The 26,707-nt window shown below is 42.2% G+C and overlaps 1 protein-coding gene across 1 annotated transcript in view; it reads left to right on the top strand.

The window, feature by feature from the left end:
* The window catches only part of TTC7A (tetratricopeptide repeat domain 7A), a 280,715-nt gene that overhangs the window by 189,197 nt on the left and 64,811 nt on the right, over positions 1-26,707 (top strand). The window contains exons 15-17 of the mRNA XM_019516313.1: positions 8,469-8,585; positions 12,475-12,572; positions 19,831-19,965. Of these exons, the coding sequence (XP_019371858.1) occupies positions 8,469-8,585; positions 12,475-12,572; positions 19,831-19,965 (350 nt within the window). The remainder of the gene's footprint in view (positions 1-8,468; positions 8,586-12,474; positions 12,573-19,830; positions 19,966-26,707) is intronic.

Genomic DNA, 26,707 nt, shown 5'->3' with positions numbered 1-26,707 from the left:
GGGGGGGGGGGGGTATTTTCCATAGTGGCTTTATTAATTCAATGGACTTGTCCAGGCAGACGGTAGGAGTTCTTTTAGAGGGTCAAGTGCCTGCTGGTTTGCCCTTGTATATAATGTGCATTGCCTGAATGTCATTTAAACACAGGATCTATTGTTTTTAAATAAATTGAGTTTCAACAGAACAGTATGTTAATTCAGATTTGATTTTAAATCAAGGATGTCGAGCTCACCTTCAGCCCTGGGCTAGATCTGGACCTGGTGGGAGGAGTACAGGGGGGTTAATGAAGCCATTGTTTTTACCCCCTCTGCTGCTGACAGTTGTCTCCATCAGGGCTTGAGGGGTGAGAATTCAGCTGTGGGCCCCACCAGACATGTAGGGTCCTCATTCAGAACCCAGGGAGGGAAAAGGAAGTTTCACCTGCCCAGGTTCTTTGTACACTAAGAATGCAGACAGAAGTGACAATTTTTGCCCAATCTGGCCACAGAAAGCAATTTACAGCAACAACTGAACAGCTGAAAAGCACTTAAAAATGGCCGACTGAGTGAAAATCTGAACCCTCGTTGCATAAGGGGGTCAGATGAAGATGTTTCAAAATGAAACGTCTTCTGTAACTTCTGTGTGCACTGCCTGCCAAGCTGTTTTCAGTATGCACTGCCTCAAGCTGTTTTCAGAATGGGAGGGGGGAAAGGGAGCAGAGGGAGTTTGGTCTGGGGGGTTTCAGCCCCCACTGGAGGGTAGGGATGGGTGTATTGGAGCTCCCACCCTGAGATGGAGGACTCCAATTCACCCACCCCACCCTTCAGTACCAAATGAGGAAGCTGTAGAACTGGGGACCCCTAGAATGAGCTCCATCCGATCCCTTTCCTCCCTCCCATTCCAAAAACATTGCAGCCTAGCAGGAAGCAAGGGGCCATTGCTAGGGTAAACTGGCTGCAAGACTGGCAGCCAGCTGCTAGATTTCCCTTCACCTCAGAACTAAGAGTGAACTTCTGTTTAGTCCAGGGGGAATGTTGGAACTCAGAACGCTTCCTGCAAAGCATTTACAGTTACAGTAGAGAGCTGCACTTCTGTAGCAGTACTGACTCCAGCAGCAGTCCTAAAGTACAGGCTCCCTGGGAGCTGCACTTGGTGCCCTGTTCACTCCTCCCACACCAGATATGCAGTGGGGAGCAAGGCTGCACCTGCTGTAACAACGACTTGGGGGAGGGAGACCTGGGATGGAGGGAGGAGCACCATTCTGCTCACCCCACTTACTCTACCTCCCCAGATATATTGTTCAGTGCTGGGCTGTGCTCCCTAGCTCCAGTGGCCAGGCACTACAGAGCTGTCCTTACACTGTGCAGTGACAAACACTCCTAGGGGGTAGATTCTGGGGCTAGTGCCTCGCTTGTGCCCCTCCCCACTCCCCCCAGCAGTTGTTACTGGTCCCCACCCCCAAATTCCTGACTCCTCTAGGAGCCCCATAGGCTGAATGAAATGGCTTCCCAGGCTGGATCCAGCTGCGGGCCATATGGTTGACAGCCTTGCCTTAGATAATGTTTAACCTACCTTTATATATGCCTTGCAGTGGTGTATGTTAGATGTAGAATTGAGAAGCTGGACCACTAAAGAAGCAAGATGTTAACAAATCATGGCCCTGATTCAGCAAAACACAAAGACGTGCTTAACTTCAAGCACCTGCTGAAGTGATCTGCAGAATTTGGGGAAAGAAAAGGCAGTGCAGGACAGAACATAAACTATACTACTGTTTTATGCTCATTACTCCTGACTCCCTGTCTGAGATTCCAGATTAGTTGTATTGATTCTTTGTAATATGGTCATGCTTAGTGGTCCCATTGTGCTAGGTGGTGTACAAATAGGAATCAGGCTTTAGTATTAAGGTTCCATTTATAAAATATCTCTAAAACCTTAATAACTATTTAATAATTAGGTAATCAATTCATATAAGTTGCTACAGAGTGCAGAAGGTCAGTAAGTTATTAGTAGGCATTGCTTTTAACTACCTCTTACATTTTCTGATGTGCTAAAACCATTTATAGCACATAATATTCATGCCTGTAACATCCTGATATAACCTGTATTAATAATTTATTCAACTTTTATAAACCATATATTATTGGGGCCCTAGTAAAAGACCATTAATATCCTAAAATAATTCAAAATCTCCTTGTAGGGCAAGATGTAAAAGATGGGTGAAATAGTACAGTAATTTCAAAGAAACTTATTTTTTTCTTCCAGAGCTGTATAACAAGAATTAAAAGACCATGAGTATATAGCCTTATAAATTAAGAAAGCTCTGAAGAGAACTAAGTATATATGACCATATCCTGAGGGATACTGAACATGAACCTCTGAATCAGTAGGAGTCACAAATGCTCAGTACTCTCACAACAAACTCAGTGAATCTGTCTGACTGTGGAAGGTCTTTTTATGTTCAAGCTCTTGTTTATGGGGTATATTTTCAGTGCGGGGCTCATTATAGGAACTAATTTTAGTACTAATTCATTTATTCAAGATACAGTATTACCGAAAGCTTCTCTGAATGTTGTAGTCTTCAGCAAGGCTCCGTAAAAACCAAATGATCTTATCAATAGCAACTTTATAATGAGCTTGATTTTATATAAGTTATATATAGTTTATATATTTGTATTGTGGTGGTGACTGGAGGTCCGTATCAGTCCCCCTTGGTTTAGACACTATATACACACACATAAAGGAAAGAAACACCTTCTTCAGGGAATTTTTTATCTAAAATACAAAGCAGAAGAATAAGAACCAATTATTTTCCATCGTTATCGTCCTTCGAATTATCCTCACTAGCAAGAGTGATTTTTGCCCCTCTCCCTCTCTCCACCCCCATACACATAAATGCACACAATAGATCTTACAATTTGTCTGTTTGCTTTAGACAACTCTTTGTTTTTATATTCACTGACTAAAGGATTTGCCAGTGTCAACACTGATCACTAAATATCTTATGAATCTACTCAGTTAATTTGAAATTATATTAACACCAATGCAATAAAATAATACCAACAAAATGCAAAAGTCAGCCCTTCACAATCAAGTCAACCTATAAGTTTCATTTATGCTCATGGGAATTGTATGTATGTACTCATGGGACACTAGAGCTGTTGAATTTACTTATAGGGAAAGTGCTGCTATCTCCATAATAAAACCAGAAGCTTGAGGTTAAAGTGACACTGCCATCTACTTACTTTGAGTGTTTTCTTCCCTTTTTTTAACTGTTGTAATAACTTCCAAGCAGCTAGGATATATAAATAGCTTTGCATACTGATTTTTGTTGCCATCTGGCCACCATCATGTAGTGCTGAATTCTAAATGCTTCTGTCATCAGCATAGCTTGGGTTCCTTGTGCCTTTTATAATTTTCCCTTCTGTGCAACAGTGACATTATGTATATATAATGTGAACAACTTAGTCATAATGGTTAACTATTTCAACAGTTAACCAATATTGGTATCTTTGAGAATTCCTGATGTTCCAGTACAGAACCAGTTGCTAAGGAATTGAACATTTTTCCTAATCATGTGTACCTGTGCTCTGTGATTGAAGATAATATCCTGATGAGACTTCATTGGGATTTTTATAATTACCAGCTTTCTTGAAATAGAATATTGCCTGTTCATCCAAGAAAGCTTTCATAGGCTGGATGTAAACAAGTAAGTATTATAATAATGGGGAGAGAAATACTTGTATGCATTTGTCTATTTAGTGTTCAGTTGCTGTGTTTAAAATGTACCATGTGGTTATTTTTATCTGCTTGGGTGTGCAACTATATTGTCTCTATATTGACAGAGATGCTGCAAGGGGGAAGGGAAACACTATTATCGTAACCATGCTTTGTAGTATGGCTTTGCAATCTTTGCTGCTGTAGTGTTAGATACTTCATCCCACTGTTCATCTGTTGTTTCATGGGATTGGGGTGTTGGGGTTTTTTTGGTACCTTTTATCTATGACTGTAGTGACTCATGGATGTAAGAGTACATTCTTTTCTAGTACTGGTCTTTAAACTGACTTGTGGCTTGTGTTTTCTTCCATTTTTAAAATAATCTACTGATGCACAAGAAATCCATTATGCTTAAAACAGCACAAGTTGTTGAAGACTTTAGTTTTAGACGGGCAGAATTTTTCCATAGATTTTAAGGCCAAAAGGGACCCATGTGGTCATCTAGTCTGATGCCCTGCATAATGCATTCTGAATAACCTTGTTCATTAATCTCTGCATCAAGCTCAGAAGTTCTGTTTGAGCAGTGGCATGTCTTTTCAGGAGATATCCAATTTGGGCTTTCAAGACTTCAAGCATGGAGAATTTACCACATCCCCAGATTAGTTCTCCCAATGGTTAGTTACCCTCACGAGTAAAAGTAACACATTATTACTAATTTTAATTTGTGTAGCTGTAGCTTCTAACCATTAGACCTAGTTATTCTTTTTTCCACTATACCTTTGTCCCCTGAACTACAGCATTTTACTGGGAACCATGTTCATTTGGTGTTCCCATAGATTTCATAGACATTAGGGCTGGAAGGGACCTTGCAAGATCATTGGGTCCAGCCCTCTGCCCAAAGGGCAGGAAATCAGCTGGGGTCAGATGACCTCAGCAAAATAATCATCCAAATGCTTCTTGAACGTGTCCAGAGTAGGTGCTTGCACCACTTCTGGAGGAAGTCTATTTCAGACTCTGGAGACTTGGATAGTAAAGACGTTTTTTCTTATGTCCAGTCTAAAACAGTCTTCCAGCAGTTTGTGACTGTTTGACCTTGTCTTCCCTTGGGGTGCCCTGGTGAACAGATGCTCTTCCAGATCCTGATGCACACCCCTTAGGTACTTATAGGCTGCCACCAAGTCCCCCCATAGCCTGCACTTCTCCAGGTTGAAGAGTCCCATGCCTCTCTTCATAAGGCCTGGTCTCTTGACCTTTGATCATGTGCCTGGCTCTCCTCTGGACTCTCTTAAGCTTCTCCATGTCCTTTTTTAAAATGTGGAGCCTAGAATTGGATTCAGTACTCCAGCTGTGGCCTCACCAAGGGCGAGTAAAGCATGGGTTGAGTTCTTGGGTCTTGCTTGAGATGCATCAGTTGATGCAAGCCAGGATTTTATTTGCTTTGCCGGCTGCAACATCTCATTGGTGGCTCATATTCATCTTGTGGTCAGTCATGACCCCCAATCTGTTTCAGTCATGGTGCTAGTGAATGTAGTACTGCCAAGCCTATAGGTATGATGTGGATTCTTCCTCCTGAGGTGGAGCACCTTGCATTTCTCTATGTTGAATCAGATTTTCACCTGCCCACCTTGCAAGCCTTTCCAAGTCGGCCTGAATCCCCAACCTATCCTCTAGCATGACTGCATTTCCCCATAATTTGGTGTCTGCAAACTTAGCCAGTCCACTTCTGACACCCAAATCCAGATAATTTATTAATATATTAAAGAATAATGGTCCAAGAACTGAACCCTGGAGGTCACCACTGGTCACCATGCACCGTGTTGACTTGGTTCCATTGGGAGTCACTCTCTGGGTCTGACCATGGAGCCAGTTCCCCAGCCATCAGACCATAAGGTTGTTGAGGCCACAGCTCCCCAATTTTATAATGAGAACGTCATGGAAGACCAAGTCAGGCTTTTTCGACATCCAAGTAAATGACATCAGCCTTTCTTTCCCTGTCCCCTTCTATGACTTGTGATGCATCACCTGGTCATAGAAGAAAATGAGGTTGGTCAGACATGACCTACCTGAATGAAGCCATGTTGGCTTTCTCTTAGAATGATGTCTTCCATTAGCCTGTTGATGGATTCTTTAATACTTTTTTCCAAGATATTTCCAGGAATTGAGGCCAAACTGATTGACCTGTAGTTCCCTGGGTCTTCCTTCCTTCCCTTCTTGAAGATAGACACCACATTAGTCCTCCTCCAATCTTCAGAAACCTCTCCCAAGCACCTCAGGTTCTCAAATATCCTTGCCATTGGCCATGCTATGACATCAGCCAACTTTTTTAGCATTCTTGGGTGCATTCGGTCCGGGCCCGCTGACTTGTGGATGTCCAGCCTCACAAGGTGTTCCCTCACAAGGTCTTTGCCAATTGTAGGCTTATGGTTGCCCCTAATGAAGTGATTCTGACATGTTTGTCAGTGTTTTTATGTTCTAGGGTATGGTCCTCCATTCTGTAAGTGTGATTTACAGTCTTTCTTCAATCTGAGATCTTGTGTTAGGGTACATGAAAACACACATTATCAAATAACCTCATGTTATCAAGATATTCAGCTCAGCATGTATAACTGACCTGTTTCCATCATTATTTACCACTCTACCTATTGTTGCGTCACTTGCAAGTGTAATTAAGTGCCCTTCCTGTAGCATTTTTCTTATTATCTATGAACCAAATTAGGCACACCTAATTCCAGTAGGGCACTCAGCATCTCTCAAAGTTTAGTGTGTTGCTGTTGACATTTGTCAAGCTCAGGTCAGATAAGACAGAAGTAACATTGAGTAGATGGGTGAAGCAGAGAAGAATATCCGTTCTTTGGTCATCAAAAGTTGCCTGTGTCAGGCCCCCTGGTTCAAACCCAAGTCTTCCAAGCTCTTGGGCAGGGGCCTGGTATGCAGTGCCACCAAGCAGCTGGCCATGTTCTGGGCCTAGCTCAGTCTGGGCCCTCCTGTGAGCAGCATTTGAATTACATTTCGACTCTTGGGGGTGTCTGTGGCGGTGGCAATCAGAAGGAGCTGCCGTTGCCACCACTGCCTGGGCTGCTTAGAAGGGCACAGGGCAAGCAAGAGGCTGACCGGCCCATGGGGAGGCCCTCATCTCTTAAGGGGGGGCTCAGCCCCCCCAGGCTCCTCCATAGTTCGAACCGTGCCCGTGAGGGGGACCGTGCGCCCCAGGGGAATGAATGGAAGCCATGAGCCTGTGATGGAAGGGCTATACAAACCCTCCCGCTTCCCCTGAGGCCATCTCAACCCCTGGTGTGACACCTTGAACTCAGATTGACACCTGGTTTGGGGTCCCTGGGCTTTGGCTTCTGGACTTCCAGTATTGTTGATCCTTGGCTTGTGACAGTCATCATGAGTCTGCCTCTTCTAATTTAAGCTTTTAGCTTGAGAGTGTTGCTAGATCCTTGGGTACTTCCAAGGATCTTGCAGCACTGGCCAAGAGTGTTTTCCTCTTCAGTTTTACATAGTTGCTATAATGTCTTTTATCTGTGATGTCCACAGTAATTGTTGCTCCCCACTCCTTCTCCCCCAAGCTGTAAACTTGCAGTTTTCTGAGAGTGGCATTTGAAGGTAACTTGGGACTTCTGGTAGTGCAGTGTATGACTGCCCTTTTAACATATTTCTCTGTATCTGCACTTTGTAGTCTGTTTTGGTTCAGTTACTTTCCAAGTGCAAGTGGATGTGTCAGTTCTGATCTATAAAGTTTTGAACTGTTTGGGCCTTGTTTACTTTGAAGACTTTGTTTTTGAATTTGATGAGATATTAAATGGAAGGTCTGTCATCTCAGTTCCACAGTTATGCCTGTATAACGTGGGACATATTTTATCTTATTGTCTTACTATGTGTATGTGTGTGATTTTGCATGACATAGCTGTCATACTGAGTTAATTAGAAAGTATTTCTTCCGTGACTTTAGGGTAGATTTCATTGAGAAAACAAGGAACTTTATTCAGTATATCTGCAAAAATCAAAAAATGGTATATGGAAGAAAGTGCAAAATTCCATTCCAGCACCAGCTGGTAGTTGTTGTCACTCTTAAATATCTCCTATAAGCTCCCTTTGAGCTAATTACACTGCATTTCAACAGTTTGTGAAAGAATAAGAATAGTACATGCATTTGCACTAGCTAAGACAAAAATATAAAAGGACTATCAGTCTTTTTGCATAGAACACAAAATTACCTGCTAGGGTAAGGAAGGGGGTTTCCCTCCTGCAGGTATTATTTCATAATAGGCTAGGTGCATCGTAGGTTATTTTACATCCTTGTGTTTTGCCTTTCTCTGAAATGCATGCTGTATAGCACATGCAATAGTTGTACCTAAGTAGAGAGACCATTGGTGTTGGCAGTCTGTGCATCATGGTAATTCTTACTGGGTTAGTTGGCTTGTTTGTTTTTTAAGCAGCCTAAAATAAAGCCAGATATGCCATGTGTTTATAACGTTTACTAGTTTTGTAACATGTTGTTTTTAATACTGTTTTGCTAGTCTTATCATGCCAGTTTGCCTGTGGTTGAGGAGTATTTGTCGACTCTCTCATTTGCTGTGTGATACCAAGCTTGAACTAAAGAAACGATGCTTTTATTCCAGTTAGGCTATTTTTTCCCTCCAGTCAGAAGTAAGAAGCAGGTAAACATGCTGTCTGTTGAGCCCCAATCAGAGTGACAGTGGAGCTGTGTACCACATGTACCAGACCTTGATAAAGTCTATGTGGTTTATTTGTGGTGTTGTTTGTTTTTTAGCTTACTCTTCACCAAAGTAAAACTGCAGTTGGCATATAAAGGACCTGAAGAGGCTCTGGTGACTTGTAGACACATGCTGCACACATGGCAGATGGTATATAGTGTTTCACAACACAGGTAGGTTTTCCCTGCAGCCTTGACCCATTTGATTTTTGAAATAGTGATGTCTTAAAGATATTGGAGTTGCTCTGCAAAAATAGGGATGGATGGCACAATTTTGTTTTGTTTTTTAATATGTAGAAAAACAAAGGCACTGAATATCATTCCAGCCCTCCAAAAAGGACAAGTTTGAAGTAAAAAATGCATGCACACACTTCTTTGACAAGGTTTCTAAAAACAAGTGCTGAAACATGGATCTCTAAATATGTACTTAGGTATCTAACCGTGAGCTGATTTTTTTTCCCCAAAAAGCTGACCACCTAGCAGCTCCTTACTCAACTCACCATAGAGTACAGACAGATAGAAGGGTTGTATACCTCTAGTTCTCATTGTATCTTATAATTCAACTGTTGGGTTGTGTGATTCACTAGCAATACAAATGAAGCAAAAAAACCATACCACCTTTTAACTCTACTTCATCTGGTGCCAAAGTTAGTGTGAGTTAACTCATTTATATCACTACAGACTTATGCAGATATAGCATTTAGATTGTAGGCATAGATATATGCAGTTATTGCATCCAGTATGGTAGGGCCCTGGCACATGTTGCTGTAGGATGAGATTAAAGTTTAATTGCGCCATCAATGGTAATCTGACCACATGTTAAAGCCGGTTGATTGCATGATAACAGCACACATGCCACAAAGATATTCCACATATAAAGTGCAACATTGTGGCTCATGTGTATTGCAGCTTAAATTGAACACGTGACACATTGGAGCTGACCCATGACAGGTTCTGAGTCTCAGCTGAGTGTAGGGATCTGCATGGGGCAGCCCTAGGGTCTGGGACACAGTCCTCCCCTGCCACCCAATCAGTGGTCTGGGGTCAGCACCATGTCCTGGACCCAGCACTTCCACCCAATCCCAGAGGCAAATTGAGGGAGCCAGTGAAGGACACCATAGACCCAGCATCAGGGAGTGTATCTCTGATCTCAGGTTCACTGTGCCCCAGATCTGTAAAAAAAAAAACAAAAACAAAAACAAAAAAAAACAAAAAAAAAAAAACACCAAGAGTGCTTCTGGGAGCCTGAACTGTATACCCACTTTTTTGTGTTTCCAAGCACTTGTGAAAACAGCATCTGGGAGTTCCCAGCTCCTTAGGTGCCTGTGCCCCACACCATGGGTCCCAGTGCCTCAAGAGCTTTAAAGAGTGCACTAGTAGTTGGACTGAAGCTGTGCTTCTTAAAAATTCCTGGACCTTTGACCCAGGCAGTAGGGAGAAGCTAGCTAGTCTCTGGCTCCCTGTGCCCAAGGAGCTTTAAAGAGGCAGTTTTCCTACTGGGGACTTGAAAGCCTGTGCCTGGCAGTTCTGGCCAGAGTGCAGGGGATAAGAGATTACTGGCAAGATTTAAAGTCCCCAGCCAGAGAAGCCCTTCAGCTCCTCTCGACCCCCACCCAGGAAGCCTCTAATTCCCCCATGTATGGCAGCCCATCCAGAGCTGCCAGGTGTGGGATTTTGACAATCAGCTGATTGTTGGCTCTGGCCCAGACTACACTGGACCTGATTTGAGTGCCCAGCCATGCACATGTGGCCTGACAGGAGGTACAGTTGTTGGGGTCTGGGATAAAACCCACTGCACCATTCAGTGAATGTGTGCCAGGGGCCTTAGGGTTGGGCAGTGTACTTGAGAACAAAATAATGTTAGGAAACTGCTAAAAGACTGTATTTCCATATGCTTCATAAAAGTCAATGCTGTATCCACATAATTACATCAGGCGATGCATGCATCTTCCTTGAGGGATTCTTAGAAAGTGTTTGTTGGTTTGGCTAAGCAGCAGTGAAAATAAACAAAAAATAATCAAGATTATTTCATGTTATGCACCAAGAAATCATCTGCTAGAATTAATCTCTACAAGCCTAGACCCTTTTACTAGGACTGTGCAAAACAGCAGCATTCTACTTCGACATCCGTTTTGACGTTTCAATGGAACAGTGTTTCATTTAGAGTTTTGTTTCATTTCAAAAGCATTGTTTCGTCTAAATGGTTTCGCTGTTTTGATGCTGTTTCAACGTTTCACCCATAGGTTATAATGGAGAAACATGAAACAGCCTATAACTTTGTCATTTCTTGTCTGATTCTGATGAATCTTTCAGGGATGGTAGCCCCTTCTGAGGGCATGAAGCCTGTCATGTTTCAAGGAGATGGGTGCAGGGGTTTCTAGAAAACTGCACCTCAGGCTGCTGACAAGCAGGAGCTGGGGAGCAGGAGCAGCGTCCTTTGATCCGGCAGGCAGATGGTGCCCGCACCCCCAGGAGAAGTCCAGCAGAGCCCCCGCAGCTCTCCCAGGGGTGCAGGCAGACACCCGATCTGCCTGCCAGATCACAGGACGCTGCTCCTGTTGCCTGCGACCTAGCACTGGGGAACTGAGGCCAGCTGGGGGAAGCACGCAGCTCCAAGGACACATGCCCCCTGGGAAGAGCCCAGTGCAGCCCCCCCAGGCACGGCCGTCCTGGGGTATGCATAGCAGCAAGAGCCGCGCCCTCCCATCCCACACCCACTTACAGTTCCCTCCACTTTGCTTCCTGCTGCAGATGCCCCAGGAGTGGCCGACGCCACCTGCCTGCAACCACTGGGCTGTGCTGCGCCCCTCCCCCTGCCCCTTCCCTTATGGACTTACCTCGCATATAACGAATTTGGGATGTAAAAAGGGTGATCGCATAAGAGCAAACCTGCATAAAGTGACGGAAACCTGTATTATATTTCCTCTGAAATGAGAATCCTCTACATCCCCTGTAGTTGTGATGCCTCTGCAAGCTGTGACTAATGCACACGTGGAACATAAGCACCAAAGTCTTTTTGTGGATCTAGCCCTGTTTTCTCTCGCTGGAAGGCCCTAACTGAGGGCAAGTGTCTGTTTAAAAAAAAAAAAAAAGCAGGAGACTGAAGATTCCTCCTTATATAATACTTTTTTGAAAGAGCTTTTAGCTGCTTCCTCTGTTCAGCCAGTACATAGGTGGAAGGGGAGGTGTTAATCCCCTTGAAATCAAGCAATTATCACTTACTACACTGGTGCTAATTGGTGTATTCTAAGGGAACAGTCACAACATTTGCTCTGAACCAGATCCTCATGCTAGCAACAAGTCCAAATAATTGCAGAAAAGATGATCTCCATGTTCCCTATCAGGGGCACTGGATGATCTGTTTTAACTTTGTGACAGTAGATCCTCTGGTTCTGAGGCTCCCTGTATGCAGACCTTCCCCTCCTCTCCCCTCCCACTGGGACCAAAACCTCATCAAATAAATTAGCAATGTTAAAGAAGTGTTAGACCAGTTTGTGCATCCTCCTGCCTGTGTAGAGCTCGTTCCCAAAGTGTTAAATGATTTTTCAAAGCTATACAACAAACTAGAACTGTTGGTTTCAAAACGATACCTTTTATTAGACCAACTGGAAAATGGCAAGAACATTGTCCTTTTCTGCAAGCTTTCCGGATCGAAGTCCCTTCGTCAGGCTCTGGGAAAAGTGTAGCTGGTACAAGATGGTAAAAAGTCCCCATAGGCAGGAAATAAACTTCATTTTTACACATAGGGAGTTGAAGATGGAAGGCTGTCCCTCTGGGTCCATGAGAGTGTGAGAGCTGTGTTGAGCTTTTTGATGTGTCAATCAGGTACAATTCCTTCCCTGGAGGTGTCAGATGGCAGGCAGGGAGGTAAAACAACTTCCTTGTTTCAAAGATACCAATTTTAAGACTTAACTTTGAGAAAACGCAACAAAACTTTTCCTCCCAATGCATTTGAACAATCACTTAAAATGTTTGAGTTTAATGGGATTGTTGTGCACTTTGAGAACTTATTGCTTTCTCTAATCTGTAAGTGATAATCTAACATAGTCTTTCTTCCTTACAGTGGTTCTGAGAAGGAGAGCAGTGTGACAGAAGTGCCAGTGAGCAAAAAACATAATGGGATGCATCTCACTCTCCCTGATGCTCATGATACTGACTCTGGTGAGGAAAATAAAATTTCTGTTCTCCCAAAAACACAGTTTCATGAGGAGAAAAGATGGCAGCCACTAGTGATCACATCACTGGACCTTTTATGTAATTCTAGACAAGTCATTTCATACAATTTGCTCCTCTGTAACAGTTGTTACAGGTTTTTCCCTTTCTTTTGTGAAATTCTTTGAGATTATGAATAAGACTTATCATTATTACTGTTGTTGGTGGTGATGTTTTACAAAAAGTACCTGCAAGTGACACTTTGAGACTTTCAAGATGTCCTAAATACATCACTCAGACATTTGATTTTTCATTATGCCCAACATAGAGTTCATTGAACATGAGTGTATGAAAGCCAGTCATTCCAATAAACTTCACAAACATTCCTTGAGTAACAAGCAGGGCCTATGAGCCCCTGGAGGTCACCTATACATGCATTTAATCTCTGCAGGTGACTATACATGAGCAGAAGCTGCTCCAATGTGCTGTAATTATAGTGCGTCAGAGCAGACTCAAGCGGATCTCAGAGCTGCTCTAATTAAAGCACCCCCCCACACACACACCCCTGAGCACATATATAGACACCCTGAAATTTCTAAAGGGAGAAGTTATATAAAGATCCTGAAGTTCTTGCCCCATGCACATAGCATATTGTTACATGTTTTGCATTTTGTAATGCAAACCATTGGAAAATGTATAGGAGAGGTTCTGTTTTCCAGGGCTGGGGAGGTAACGAACATTTAGGACCGACAGTTTATGGAAAACTAATTTTCTGGATTCTCTGTATCTTTTTTCCAATAAATAAATTGCTGGGATTGTTTTCATGCCACAACTGATAACAGCAGTAGAAAATTTGTGGCTGGGTAAGAGTTAATTTATTATAATGACAGTTAGGCCTTGAGGCTGTTGAGTGACTTCAGTGGGAACTGCTCTTACTCACCACAATCTAGTACAGGGCATGCAAATTTAGTGGTTGGTGATCAATGACCAATGTTGTTTGGTGATATGGTCCAGTTTCTGCTGGTGATGGGGTGAATTGACAGAGAGAGGTTGTTAGCCCTGTTAGTCTGAAGTCGGTCAGAAGGCAGGGTAGCTGCACCATTTGTAGACTAACTAAATGAGAGATGGGGAGAGAGACATTTACAGGAAGCACTGCAAAGGAAACCTTACAGAGTTTTGAATCCATTGTGCATCTTTTCCCGCAAAGGGGAAATTCAAACCCAAGTGTTTAGGGAAAAAAATAAGCAAATATTTATTATACAGTAAATATTGCTTTATTATACATTTACTTTATTATGCACTAAGTTTACAACATAATAGTGTATAGAATACCAGAAACCTGAAAGTTAACTGTGGAAGGAGGGAAAATGGAACTTTGTGTTGCTGACCTATGACATAATCACATGGCTTGGGATATTTGGTATTTCTATTAAAACTTAAGCTACCAGAGTCAGCTGACTTTATGAAAATCTTACTTTTTTTTTTTCCTTAAGGTAAGTTTTTTTCATGGTTGTAGAGGGCTGGAAAACGTGGACTCTGAATGTTCAAAAATTGCACCCCAAAAAAAAAATCAAAGGGGGGAGGTGGGAGTGTGTGTGTATGTTTGTATATGTTTAGAAATCTTATTATTTTAGGTTCTTGTGATCTTGAACATTGAGGGTTGGCTAAACTGAGTTCTCATTTGGAGGGGAAGATACTTCTGGAGAAAAATAGCTACCTACCTTCAGTCATCATGTTCAATCCCCAACTATCCAAATGCTATCTTTAATAAAGTACAGAAGATATCTATATATACCCCTCTCCACCATGATTATGGAAAGACATTGCGGCAAAGTTGGGCACATGAACCTTTAATTTGCTGAGTCCATTGGGACTGCTCTCATGTTTTCAGCGTTGAGTTCTTAGTATATTTTTTTACATTATAATCTTATCAGTTCTGTGCCCATCTCTATATACCTCTCTTAATCTTTTTTTCCATATCCTTGCAATATCCCTTGCTATGATAAATTCCATTGTTTGTGTGGATCAGTGTTTTCTAGTTCATATTTGTCTTACAGGACGTATTAGGTCAAATTCAGCAGTAATGTAATAGAAACGGTTTCTATGCCAAATGAGTAACAAGAGGGTTGAATGTGCTGTCGTTTGTGCATCCTTTTCAAGAATGGACCTTTTACTGTGAAGCAGTAGAGTTCAGAAGAGGGGGAGAAAGACGCCCAAAATCTGAAAAGCATCAGCATAAGTGTGGATAGACCCTCCTCCTCACTGCTGTGTGTAAGTTGGTCTTACGGCTAACATGAAAACAAGTTACAGAAGTTGACACACGAATAGTTTTTTAGGGACTGGAACAGGGTGAAACAGGGTGATCATGATTATGTATTTTAGAGGCAAAATACAGTTTGGACCCCAGGTTCTATTTCTAGCTCTGCCACTGACTCGGCATATGGCTTTAGACAAGTCACTTTTTTGCTGAAATGTTTCAATTTCCCATGCCTTGGTTTTTGACCCAAAAACCTTGCCTGACTTTACCCCCTGGACTCTCAGCTGTACCTGCTGCTTACCACTACATGGAAGGAGCCTGGGATTTGGGAATGTTGTGGATCTGGCTCAGTTTTCCATCTAGAAATCCCAGGTTATCAAGGACAGAGGGATGGCTGAGCCACACCATCGCAAGAGATGGTGGAAGCTTCTTGGAAATTTTAGCAGCCAGTATAATTTAGCAGCCTTCACATTGCACTACTTGGACATAGGAGTCTGACCCTGTGCAAAATGGGAGAAGGCTCAAGGGCAAAGTGAGCTTTAAGACCGTATTTTACACATATGTAATGACTTGCACTGTGTCTGGTATGGCAGTGGCCAACCAGTCTGTTCCTTTAGTCCCCCCAAAGTCCAAATTTCACTAATGGTGCCTGAAGACTGCTCTTGCTCCCATTATGATAGTAGGGATGGGATTGATGTTGAAAGGACCTAATTTTCTCCATATGCCCTAGATGTAGGGGCTGCCAGCTCCTTTGGCAGAGCAGTTCCAAAAGTCTAGAGCAGTGGGGCTCAACCTTATAGCCCCATGGATCAGATCCTGCAGGTGGGATCAATCCACAGGCTGGATCCAGCATGGGCTCACTATGGAGGGTCGGTCAGCAGGTGCCATCAGGCATGCCAAAGCAGTATTGAACCATGGATGCAGCCATAGCATGACCCTGCGTCCTGGTAGACATGATGGTGTCATCTAGCCTGTGGCACTCCCCAAGAATCCATAAATTTGGCAACACTCAGTGTTCAAGATCAAGAACTCAGTTTAGCCAACCCTCAACGTTCAAGATTTTTCAGAGGAGTGGTGGCAGTGTTAATGCTACAGTTCTGGGAGCAATTAATGCTACTACCCCTCCCCCTCCACCAGATTTCCAGACTTGTGAGGAGTATATGGGCCAGATGACAGCTCTGTGGGCTAGAGGTTGCATGTCACTGGTCTAGAGCTTTCCAAAGTCTGCTCCTTTGCAAGCTCCTTGGGGTTGCTGCAACTGTTCCCTATGTGGAGAAGGGAAGGGAAGCAACTGGGCTCAGTGCCCTGGGTTAGGTCCCTTTAGGTGTGGTGGAAGATGACCTTGGCAGGTCCTGCTCTCAGTCCTACCTCCTCAGTTGCTGAGAGCTTTGAGAAAGGAGTTTTGATTCTGGATAGTAATGGAGCTGGCTCTGGTTTCCTCCCAAAAATCCCCCGAAGGTACTCTACCATAGAGCTGTAATGTTCAGACATTTTGTAATCTCTGGGATCTTCACTGCAGGAAGGATTATTCAGATGATGTTTGACACCATCCTATTTTTCAATAGGATTATTCTAGCTGGAATCTTAGTCTTGCTGTTAGGAAGATTAACTTCCCTTTGTTTTCTTTAGCTTTTCCTCTGTAAATCAGGGCTCTCGACTCAATTCACTGATATCAGTCTTGCTGTTTTTATGTGAGTTTTTTCTGATTCGAGCTTATCTTATAATTCTCTTGGCCAAATTGCTTTAGTATAGGGCTCTGTGTTGCTGGTAGATATTGAAATTCCTTTCCACTCTAATACCAGTCTGTGGTACTAACCAAGGGGGGATTGTCACAGACGCAAAAATATTAAACTTGGTTCTTGTCTTAAAAACATATTTAACAACCAATTTAGATACAAGTATGAGACTGGCATGAGCTCATCATGGTGAAAAGAGTGTTGTTATTTTTATGATTCTTCCTCCAAATCTGTGGAAAGATTACTGCAAGATGTAATTTAGTTTATGCTTTAATGAAGCTGTTACAAAAGAGAGAGAATCTCTACTAAATAACTAATAGGTATGATCATGTCTTATCCCAGCATTTGCATATATTTGGAGGCACAGAATTAAAATTCTGTGGTATAATTTTTGGGCATGTGTTAACTTCAATCTTTACATTTCTTTTGAAGAGGACAGTTTGCATTTCCACAGACTTCTGGCTAAGGTCCAGGCAATATCAGCTTAATGGGTGGATATTTCCTCTACTTAGAAACCATTTCCTAGACGTGCAAAGGAAAGGTCTCTGGGATCTTTGGCTTCTACAATGCACTAACTTGGTTAAATTTGTTTTTGTGGAAGAGAGAACAAATGTAAGTGGAGAAGAAATCAAATGCCAACAGCATATTAGATACAAAGAGCCTTGGGCTTTAAGGTGCTGAGCAACATCAGCTCCCTCTGGGTGCAGGGTACATTGAAGACCTCAGTGGGTGGCAGAATCAAGCCGAAGAGCCATATACTTTTATTTGAAACTATCCAATTAATAAGTAGTAGGGGTAGAGTGAAAGATAATTTCTGTTTCTTGGAGTTTGCTTTGTAACACTGTGCAGAGTCTGCTTTGCAACAGATGGATGCTTTACCAGCATAAGTGTCCCAGCTTGCAGCTCTTCAGAGCACAGAAAGTTGCACTATGGCAGTACCTGACTTGTCTCGGAAGGAGACTAAGGTTTTGCTAGCCTCTGGGATTTGAATGAGACTTACTTGCCTGTCCAGCTACATAAAATCAGAGCAGTTCCATGTGTCATGGTACTGGTACTGGTGGCTTCAAATAACATGGCTCCAAGAAAATTCTAAAAGAGAGAGTCTTAGACGATAACTAGACTTGAATTTCATTTTCAAAACATTTTTATGTGAGGATGGGCCCTAAAATAACCTGAATAGAGTACAGAGCCAGAAAAGGAAAGATAATTTAATATGTACTCTCTCTTTAGGATTTAGGAGGAATTTTCTCAGCCTAAGATGTTCCTAGGTCACATGTGCAGCAATGTAAATTTCTTTTCTGAGGAAATTCTCCTGGGCCTTCTCTGGATCACTGAGCTGAGTGCCTCTTAAAAACTATTTAATTTTCACTAACTTAACAAAAATGGGACTAAAACTTCCTTGAGGCACATTTCAGAGGAATCTTGTGCCTGCTAAATAGGGGAGGCAAGGACTTCTGCAAAGTAAACCACGGCCAAAAACTGATCCGTTAAAAGACACTGTTTAGTAAAATAAATTCTCTGAACAAAGCTGTACAGCTTTTACTGTAGAGCTAAAGTTGTAATTGCTGCTTTACTGCATTGTCATCTCTTGGAACATTAGACAAGGAATGTCTTTGAAAAATATGTAGGAACTTAAAGCATGCATCTAGGAAGAGAACATTTACATTTTCAAAGTGAGTCATGGGAGGTGCATGCACCAAGAGCATTATAAAGCTGTTTTGAAGTTTGGCTGCTTAAAATGAATGACATTTGTTAGCAGTGAAATAATGGGAGAATATGCCCTATAACTACTCAAGCCTTTCAGCTGTCCCCAGATATTCAGATTTTCTCACTGGCAGTTATGTAAAAGCTATGGTCAAATCCTGGCCTGTGCTGCACCAGGTGCCTTAGAAAGCAAAGGGGTGTAGAAGGAATCAAAACTCATGGAAGAGGTGATATCTTTTATTAGACCACCTAGATATTTGCAAACATATTATTGTATAAGGGATGTAGAGATACCTTACACCCCTCCCATCCTGGAATATCCACACAGCCCTAAGGCAGGATTCCAAGTGGGTGCTCATGTCAGCACTAGGAAAGGCGGGGTGTCAGGCTGATTCACTTGCTGGTATTGCATAGTCCAGAAGAGGGTTGTGGTTAGCCATTGTGTGGAGGGCACTCCTCCTTCCTTTTAAAGGTAGCAGTGTATGATGCCCTCCCAAAGGCTCCTTAGGTAGTTGTCCCGTCTGTTGCTTGGAGCCTTTCTAACCTTAAGCTGGTAGATAACTCTTAAGTAACCACCACAATGCCTAGGCAGTTCCAACAGAGAGAGACAAGTTTAACTTTTAGGATCTGGTGATCTCCTGGGTCAACACATTAAAGAGCAACGCCAGTCAGGGCTATGGCTTCTGTTGTCGCTGCTCTTTAGAGAGTAATTATCCTCCTTAACTTGTTTTTGTCTTCTACCTTTTATTTATTAGCTGTAACCTAAGAAGATTAAAACCAAACTCTAGCTTTAAATCATTTCTCTTTCCTTCCACTTCATAACCTTTCCTTTGGTTAGTGCATCCTGGTACACCCCAGTACCCATGTGCACCAGGTTGGTGGCTTGATCCTGCTCCTACCATGCTTTGGAAGCCAATGAGAGCTCTCTGTGTGCCTGTCTTTAAAGAACAGTATTGGACAGGAGATTATATTCTCAGAGTTGGGAATGTTAAATACATTATAGTTATGTATGTTACCATATCTGACAACCACCAAGTTAATGTAGTTCAAGTTCTGTACTTATTCGGCTTGCTAAGGTTAAATGAATAACCAAGTCACCCTCTAAACCAGTAGTGTGATATTGCTGCCAATTGAAATTTTCATGCTATGAATTGTACTAACCAAATCAATGGGTCATGTTTTGTGTCTGTTTGACAGTTTATTTATCTGTCAGATGACTGGCAAATCTTGTTAGCATACATTTTGTATGAGAATTCCGATTTCCAGATCAGCCAAATAGGGTTGCTAGGATGGATGGATGCTGAGCAGACTTTTTTGAAAACGGTGTCAGCCTCCTAATCCATTTGAACTGTAGCAGCCTGTGGATTAATCTAGAAGTCTTCCCAATAAAAATATTTTTAATAAAGCCCAGAGGTACAGAGTCTGATTCAGCACTCAGTTGCCCCAGAGTTAAGTGAAAGTACAGTGGTATAAAGCTGATATGGTAAAGTGGGAAATTGGACTTTGTCTTTACTTGGCCAAGAGAAAATGATGGATTATAAATTCATTGGGGTTTTTGGCTCTCTTTAAGGCTCCCAGCGAGCCTCTTCTATTGCAGCTTCCAGACTGGAGCAGGCCATGTCTGAAGTTACTGTGCAGAGTACTGCCATGAAGCAAGGACCTATGCAACTATGGACAACTCTTGAACAAATTTGGCTACAAGCTGGTAAGTCCCAGTGTCTGTGTACCACCTAGAACTTGAGAGAGCGAGAAAGCAATATCTACCAGAGATGTCTGCAAATATTCCACAGAGATTGTGCCTTTGTAACTTTGTCGGAGAGCCTTTTGCAAAGGCTGCCCCTGATGCCATCAACGATGATTCTTATGATTCCCATTAAGCTAAAATAGAAGCAGAAGGAGATATTTTTTCTTTCCATTTTCTGAGTTACGCTACTGTACTTCTAATGCTAACCACATGCTTCTTGTTTTTCAAATGCAAAGAAAGCAACCTTTGCTAATATATGAAAGAAGTCTTGGGTTTGCATAGAGGAAAGTGAATGCTGTCAGATGGATCCTCAGGTGATGGAAATTATCGTGGCTGCCATGATCTATTCAGCTGTGACAATTTACACCACCAGGGAATCCAGTGTTCTCAGTTTACATACCTGAAACCCCATTCAGTTGATATATATATTTTTAAACAAGTATTTTTTTTATTTGAATACTCCAGATTTTATATTTGAAAAGTTTTCAGCTTTTGTCTCTCCATCCTACTATGGAAAACTCTTCAGCCCTTGCACAGAGATATCTTTTTACAAGACGGTAATGAGGGAGTTATTTATATTGTAAACATGTCTGTTGGTGAGAGCAGTCTCATTTTGCCATTTGATTCTACATAGGATAGAAATCATAGAAGAAAAGCATATACTTAATGTTCTTTTAATATGAAGGGTTCAATCTTTGCTGAGTCTTAAGTGAAAATGATTAAACAAGCAAGGAAAAGAGAATCCCTTCTTCATTTATCTTTGGCTTGTTTTGAATCTTCCAAGGACAGACAGGTTATCTGTCAGCTTGAGAGACAGTGACATAAAGAAATCTTGAAAGAGTTGAGAGTGCTGTGAAATAACTCCATAAACTAGGGTTGACCTCAGAATTCCTGAATAGATTATTTAAGGTTGTCAGCAAGAGTGATATTCTGTCAGTCACTCCTTGTGTTATTGGCCAGACTGTCAGGGTCAATTGAAAATTCCTACCCTGTAAGTCTGTTCTTGAAGATACAACTTTTTCTACAGATCCTTAAGCCTATAATTTTGTGCCTGCAGTTGGAGGTAGAACAAATAAAAAGCAGTCCTTTTGAAGATTGGCTGAGAATTTTGCATTTTGTATGCAGTACTGCCTTGCAAAGTCTCACTTAGCTAATCTGCACAGGTTATTTCTCACATAAAATCTGGCCCTGCTTTTCAGCAAAGATTTAACAGATGTTCCTGCACAAGGTGTCCTCTGGTTAAGACTTCTGTACTGGCACAAAATATAATGTGTTGTATTAACTGCACTGCTAAATATGAAAACTTGTTTAGAAAGAATGAACATGGAACCTTATGTGATGTATTGTCCTTTGTTTTGGTAATGCTAGTTCACTTATTCACCTGTTCAGAAATGTAAGTAATCTGCAGCAGGCCTTTTAGGCAGCAGTGAGAAATAGTGAGGTTCTGTTTTATTCAATGTATGCAACTTATTCAGTTTTTTTGGGGAGGAAGATATGGGCAGCAAAGGTTTAGCTTATCTTACTGTGCCAAGAAATCTTGTTTCTGTTCTTCTTCATCCTGCAGAGTGCTTTAGGTAGCTTATGTCTTTGGTGCAGCGTGGAAAAAAAAAAGTGTTAACTGGCTTACAGTTAGTACTTGCTATGACATTGACTATGCTTGCTTTTCAGTGCCAATTTTTGAGTGCCAGTATAGAGGTGTATCAAATTACTTTGTTTAGGATTTCCTTTTACATGCTTCAGATTCACTGTCTTGCTATGTACTCTTCCTTATCTTGTGTGTGTGTATGTATCTGCTTATTCTTCTTTGAGTCAGAGTTTTGAAGGTTTCTGCATTATATGCTGTGAACAGGAGGTTTCTAATTTCATTAGCGAAGTTAGTTATTACTGGGAGGTCAATTAATGAGCTCCTTGTGATGCACACGTAAAAGACTTCCTTTTATTATTTATTATGGAAGTCACTGAGTTTTGATATTTTGAGAGGTGAGAAAGCAGGTGTGTGCTTGGATAGTTTCAAACAGAGTCCAGTGACTGATGGACACAGCAAGCAGTTGTTGAAAGTTCTTCCCAGAAAATAAATAACTCCTTCAAAGAAATCCATCTCTATGGTACCTGTGCAAGACCAAAAGCAAAACGTTGTCCCCTGAGATTTCTAAACCTTCCTGGAACCAGTCCACTCCAAAACAGCAAGCCTTGATAAGTAATAGTTAAATTACTAGTTAATAGTTAATATTCCCAAAAATGTGTACCATTCCATATTTCATTAAACTGTTCACTGTAGGAGGCAGCTAGTGTTCAATTTAGCATGCTGACACCTAGCTTACCTCACCATTCATTGATGCATGCTGGTACACTGTAATTTTCTGTGTATATTTTTATAAGGAAGACACTTATCCTGTGCATAGGAAAGAATGGAGTTAGTCTCTTGATCCGTAACCAACTAATACAGATACACAAGCTATTGTTAGCACTTCTAGCAATCCTCATAAAGAAAAAGCAGAGTTGCTTTGTAAGCCTGTTCTGTAGTAAAAGGTGGTTTAGCTGAGCTCACTAACAGAAGAAGAATGTTACAACTACGTTAACCAGAGCAAAACAACTGAAGGATAAGCAGGCCCTAAAAGACCACTTCCTATGGCACAATGCACACTACTGTCAAAAACTCCCCTGGCAAAATGTACCCATCTACCCCAGACAGCCCAAGATAAGGCTCCACCATCTGTTCTCTTTGCACACCAGAGCACAGTTAGGAAGCCACTCCTTATGTCTGATGTGCCCATTTGTAAGCTTTTTCTGGCAACAATACTTAATGCTCAGCAGGAAGGCTGACGTTTGGCTGGTCTGTGGTTCTTAACAGTGGCAGTGGATCTTCTTGGAGTAGTGGCTCTTCTTAAAGGAGGCACCAGTTCAACAAAGGTATTTGTATTTATAACTGTAGGCCTCGGGAGGTGTATCCCATTTCACAATATTCAGCACGTGTTCAAATTCTGCCCTGAATCAGGACCTAGTCTATGAGTGGTGGCCAGAGGCCTCGCCTATGCTCCCTCCTCCCTTTTGACAGTTTTCCTCAACATGGCGCATCAACCTGCTTCTCTGATGTTTTCAACTCAACCAGGTGGCGTCAAAACCTTTCTCTTCCTTCCCAGAGCATTGCTTAACCCTCACACCATGCTCTTCCCCCCAGTGTAATGCATTATCCTAGTTGCTCGTCGCATCTAGTGTGTAAACATATTCTCTCCATAGGGATGCTGAGAAGTTAATATTTATAGTACTGTTAATCCATTATAGAAGAAAAACCTCTGAGCTAAGAATTTGTGTATTGCCCTTACCCTCTTGATTTCTTGTCAGTGCTCCTTTAAAGTAGAGAGAAGTAGCTGGCCATGTTAGTCTGAAGTCAGGCAGAGGGAGGGATTGAAAACAGAAATGTAATCTGCAAGGGTTTTTTTTAAATTATGATTTAAGGTTGCAACTTTCCTCAGATTTTGTCATTGCCTTAACAAAGCCGCTTTTATATTAGACAGTGTAATAAGTTAGCACAGAACAGAACAGATAGCTCTGTTGTGGAGAGTTATTTCTACTCTGAACTGCATCGTTATCCTTTTGGCTACTAATAAGATTAGGCTGTGTTGGCGTACTGGCTTTTTAAGGCTGCATAACAGTTTAATAAGATACGTTCTATTACTTCAGTCAGTGTTGCTCTTATTTTAAGCTTTACTTTTGACTTCCCGTGTCCTCTTTGTTTGCCATTAGTAGTACCGTGCATCTGACAATTAGCATCCTGACTGCCCAATACTTTACCAAATATGGCCACTCACAGCAAAGTAGCTCTTGTAATTTGATATGTGATTGGCTACACGCCTGCTTAGCACAGTCCACAGACCTCAGCAGGTAGACTTTGCTGATTTTGCTCCAGGATGTATTTAGAAAGAAAACATGAGTTTATAACTATTCCACATAGCATGACCCCCTCACCACTGGCTGTGGTGGGACTGGGAATAGCCACTTTCCATCTCAGTGACACGTTAGAGGTTTACCCTTTAAGAGAGTTAGAATGAATGTGCCATAAATGTGAAATGTAAAGAGAGCCAGTGCAGCACAGAACACTGAGCTAATGGAAAAACATCTGCTCCCCTGAGTTGTGTACAGCAAAAGCTTCCCTCCGCTCCCTCCACAAAATGCTTCTAATTTATTTTATTCATTATGAGAGAAAGGAGCCACATTAGAGGAAATGGGCTCTGTTCCACAAGAAAAAGTGGGGCTAAGGAGTGGGATTCTTAGCCACAGCTGGCCAGCATCCACACAGCTGCATCAGAGATGCCACTGCCAGTGTCGGAAGGGGTAGGAAAGGACATAGTCTCTTGCTCCCAGACATTCAAGTACATAATTTCACTTATCACACCAAGCAGTATTTATTTGCTGTTCCCTCCTTGCTCTTCAGTAACCTCAAGTTCCCTCAAACATTATCTCTGTTGAAGTGTAAATTAGGTTTATAAGACTGACCAGTTTTTGCGTAGGTCACTAGATATTATCTTACAGTGCAGTGGTGCTTGTTTAAATATTTTGGTTTAAAATAAAGGAAGTGCTTTGCAATTTAAGAAGTGTCCATTCATCACTTGAATTCTTCAGCTTTTTCGGTGCTACTGATTTGCTGGGTGTACTTTACAGTGACATAAAATAGATAAATAGAAGAAGTTGGAGCCAGGAGCGGGGACCAGGGAAGAACTTGTGCTGAACATCAGAGTGTTTACTATAAAGCAAGTATTGAATGAAACAAAGATTTACCGTAAGGAAGGCTGCCCCATGGTATTTACTTAATGACTTAATGGGAGGGCATCTTAAAGTTTCACATTGGTGGAAAGAACAATAATGTGAGGTGCCTGTGTCCCCAATGAAATGTTGATGAAAGAAAGAGGCCAGCTTAAGTATCAATGAGTCTTTCAGTTAAATGGGCTATGCCCAAACCTTTTCTGGTAGAGGTAAGAAGGAGCAAGCAACTGCTTTCACAAAGCCCTTCCATTTAAGGAAGGGGGTCCAAGCTAAGCCCCAGAATCCAAGTGCTTCTGTGGTCCTGGATCTGGACCCTCACTCAGTAGGCTGGTGGGTCCATCTCCACTTCTGTTGTTGCCTCCATTCAACTGAAGGCCGGGGGCTGGACCCAGTGGTCTTGTGAGGTCCCTTCCAGCCCTAATGTTTATGAAATCTATGAAGAACCCAAAATTACACTTCATCCCCTGGTACAGTCTGTGCCTCTAGGACTTCTTACACTGTCCTCTGAGGCCATGGTCACTGGCCGGAATAGAAATTTGGACTGTGGCTGGGAAACCTGATATGATTTCCTGTCTCCAGATGGCTGTATACTTTCTCTTAACCCAACGTTTTAAAAAGTTAAAAGATCCCTAAATATGATAGAAACCGAACAAGCTGTAGGTACTAAATAGATGTCGAAGAGAGTTTCCAATGTTGGATCAAACCCTTGGATCCATTAAACCTTGCCATCTTTGGAGGCATATAATGTCGGCAACTCTTAGATGTTCAGCATCTGCCAGGGTTGAGCCAGGGACTGAAGTGTGCTAAAATCTTCAACCACCTGGAAATTTTCAAGAGCAAGTTAAACAGGCACTTGGCTGGGGTAGTTTGGACAGGGATGGTCCTGCCCTCAGAAGTGGGATGGACTAGATGACTTTGTGAGGTTCCTTCAAGTCCTGCTTTCCTATGATCTTATGTTTGCATGCCAGAGTCAGAAAGTGCTCCCCATTGTCAAAAAAGAAAGTGAGACTGCTGGTCCAGCTTCATGTGCTCCCTTTAATAGTGACTAGCAGAGGTTTTAGAGGAGGTGATAGAAACTGTCTTAACCCCTGCAAGGTAATCCTTGGTTTCTGCTCAGAAGCATCCTTTATTTAATAGATTTCATAGACATTAGGGCTGGAAGGGACCTACTGAGATCATCAGCTGCAGCCCCTTGCCCATTTGTTTTCTTCTTGCTTAACAAACAGTGTTCTTATTTATTCCCACAAATGCCTGATGTCCTTCTGACTCAGCTGTCTTGTGGCAGTGCATTCCCTACACTGATTGTTACGGTTACTTATTACTAGTTCATTTTAATTGGATGGCTCTGACCTTAAACAACTGTGGTGCTCCTAGTAGGGGATGTTGGCCAGTAAATCTGGATGATTTGTAGACACGTTGCTTGAGTACTTCTGTGCTCTGAAGTGAAGAAGGGTGCAGTGTGTCACCAATAGTCTGTCTTGGCCTGTACCAGACTACAGCAGAACTGTGGCCATTCTGTGCTGCTTTGGGAGTTTGGTGTGTGTGGGGAATGTCCTGCTTGCTGTGATTACACCTCCTCATCCTATGTGCCCTACAGAAGGTACACGCATGTGTGTGTTGCATCCCCTGCTCAGAGTGCCCACATTTTTTGCTTCAGTTGTAGAGGCATATGCATTTACCTTGAGGACATCCTCAGTTCTTAATGCTTTTGTACCTAATTTTACTATGGCTGTGGCAGAGAGAGTGATGGGGAGAGAACCGGAGGGAGGGAGGGACTGAGAGCATGCACAAGCTTTAATGAACCCAAGTTCACTCCATCAGCTGCTGTCTAAAGACAGCATAAAGCAGAGGATAAAGTGGAGTAAGTGATTAGAATACGGTAGGGGGGGCAGGGAGAGGATGTGCTGAAAGATATACAAGCCAAGAACTCCTAGAAACAAAC

Source organism: Gavialis gangeticus, unplaced genomic scaffold (genome assembly GCF_001723915.1).
Source record: "Gavialis gangeticus isolate Ggan-Ray unplaced genomic scaffold, GavGan_comp1, whole genome shotgun sequence".
NCBI lineage: Eukaryota > Metazoa > Chordata > Crocodylia > Gavialidae > Gavialis > Gavialis gangeticus.
This window is presented reverse-complemented; position numbering and strand designations above follow the sequence as displayed.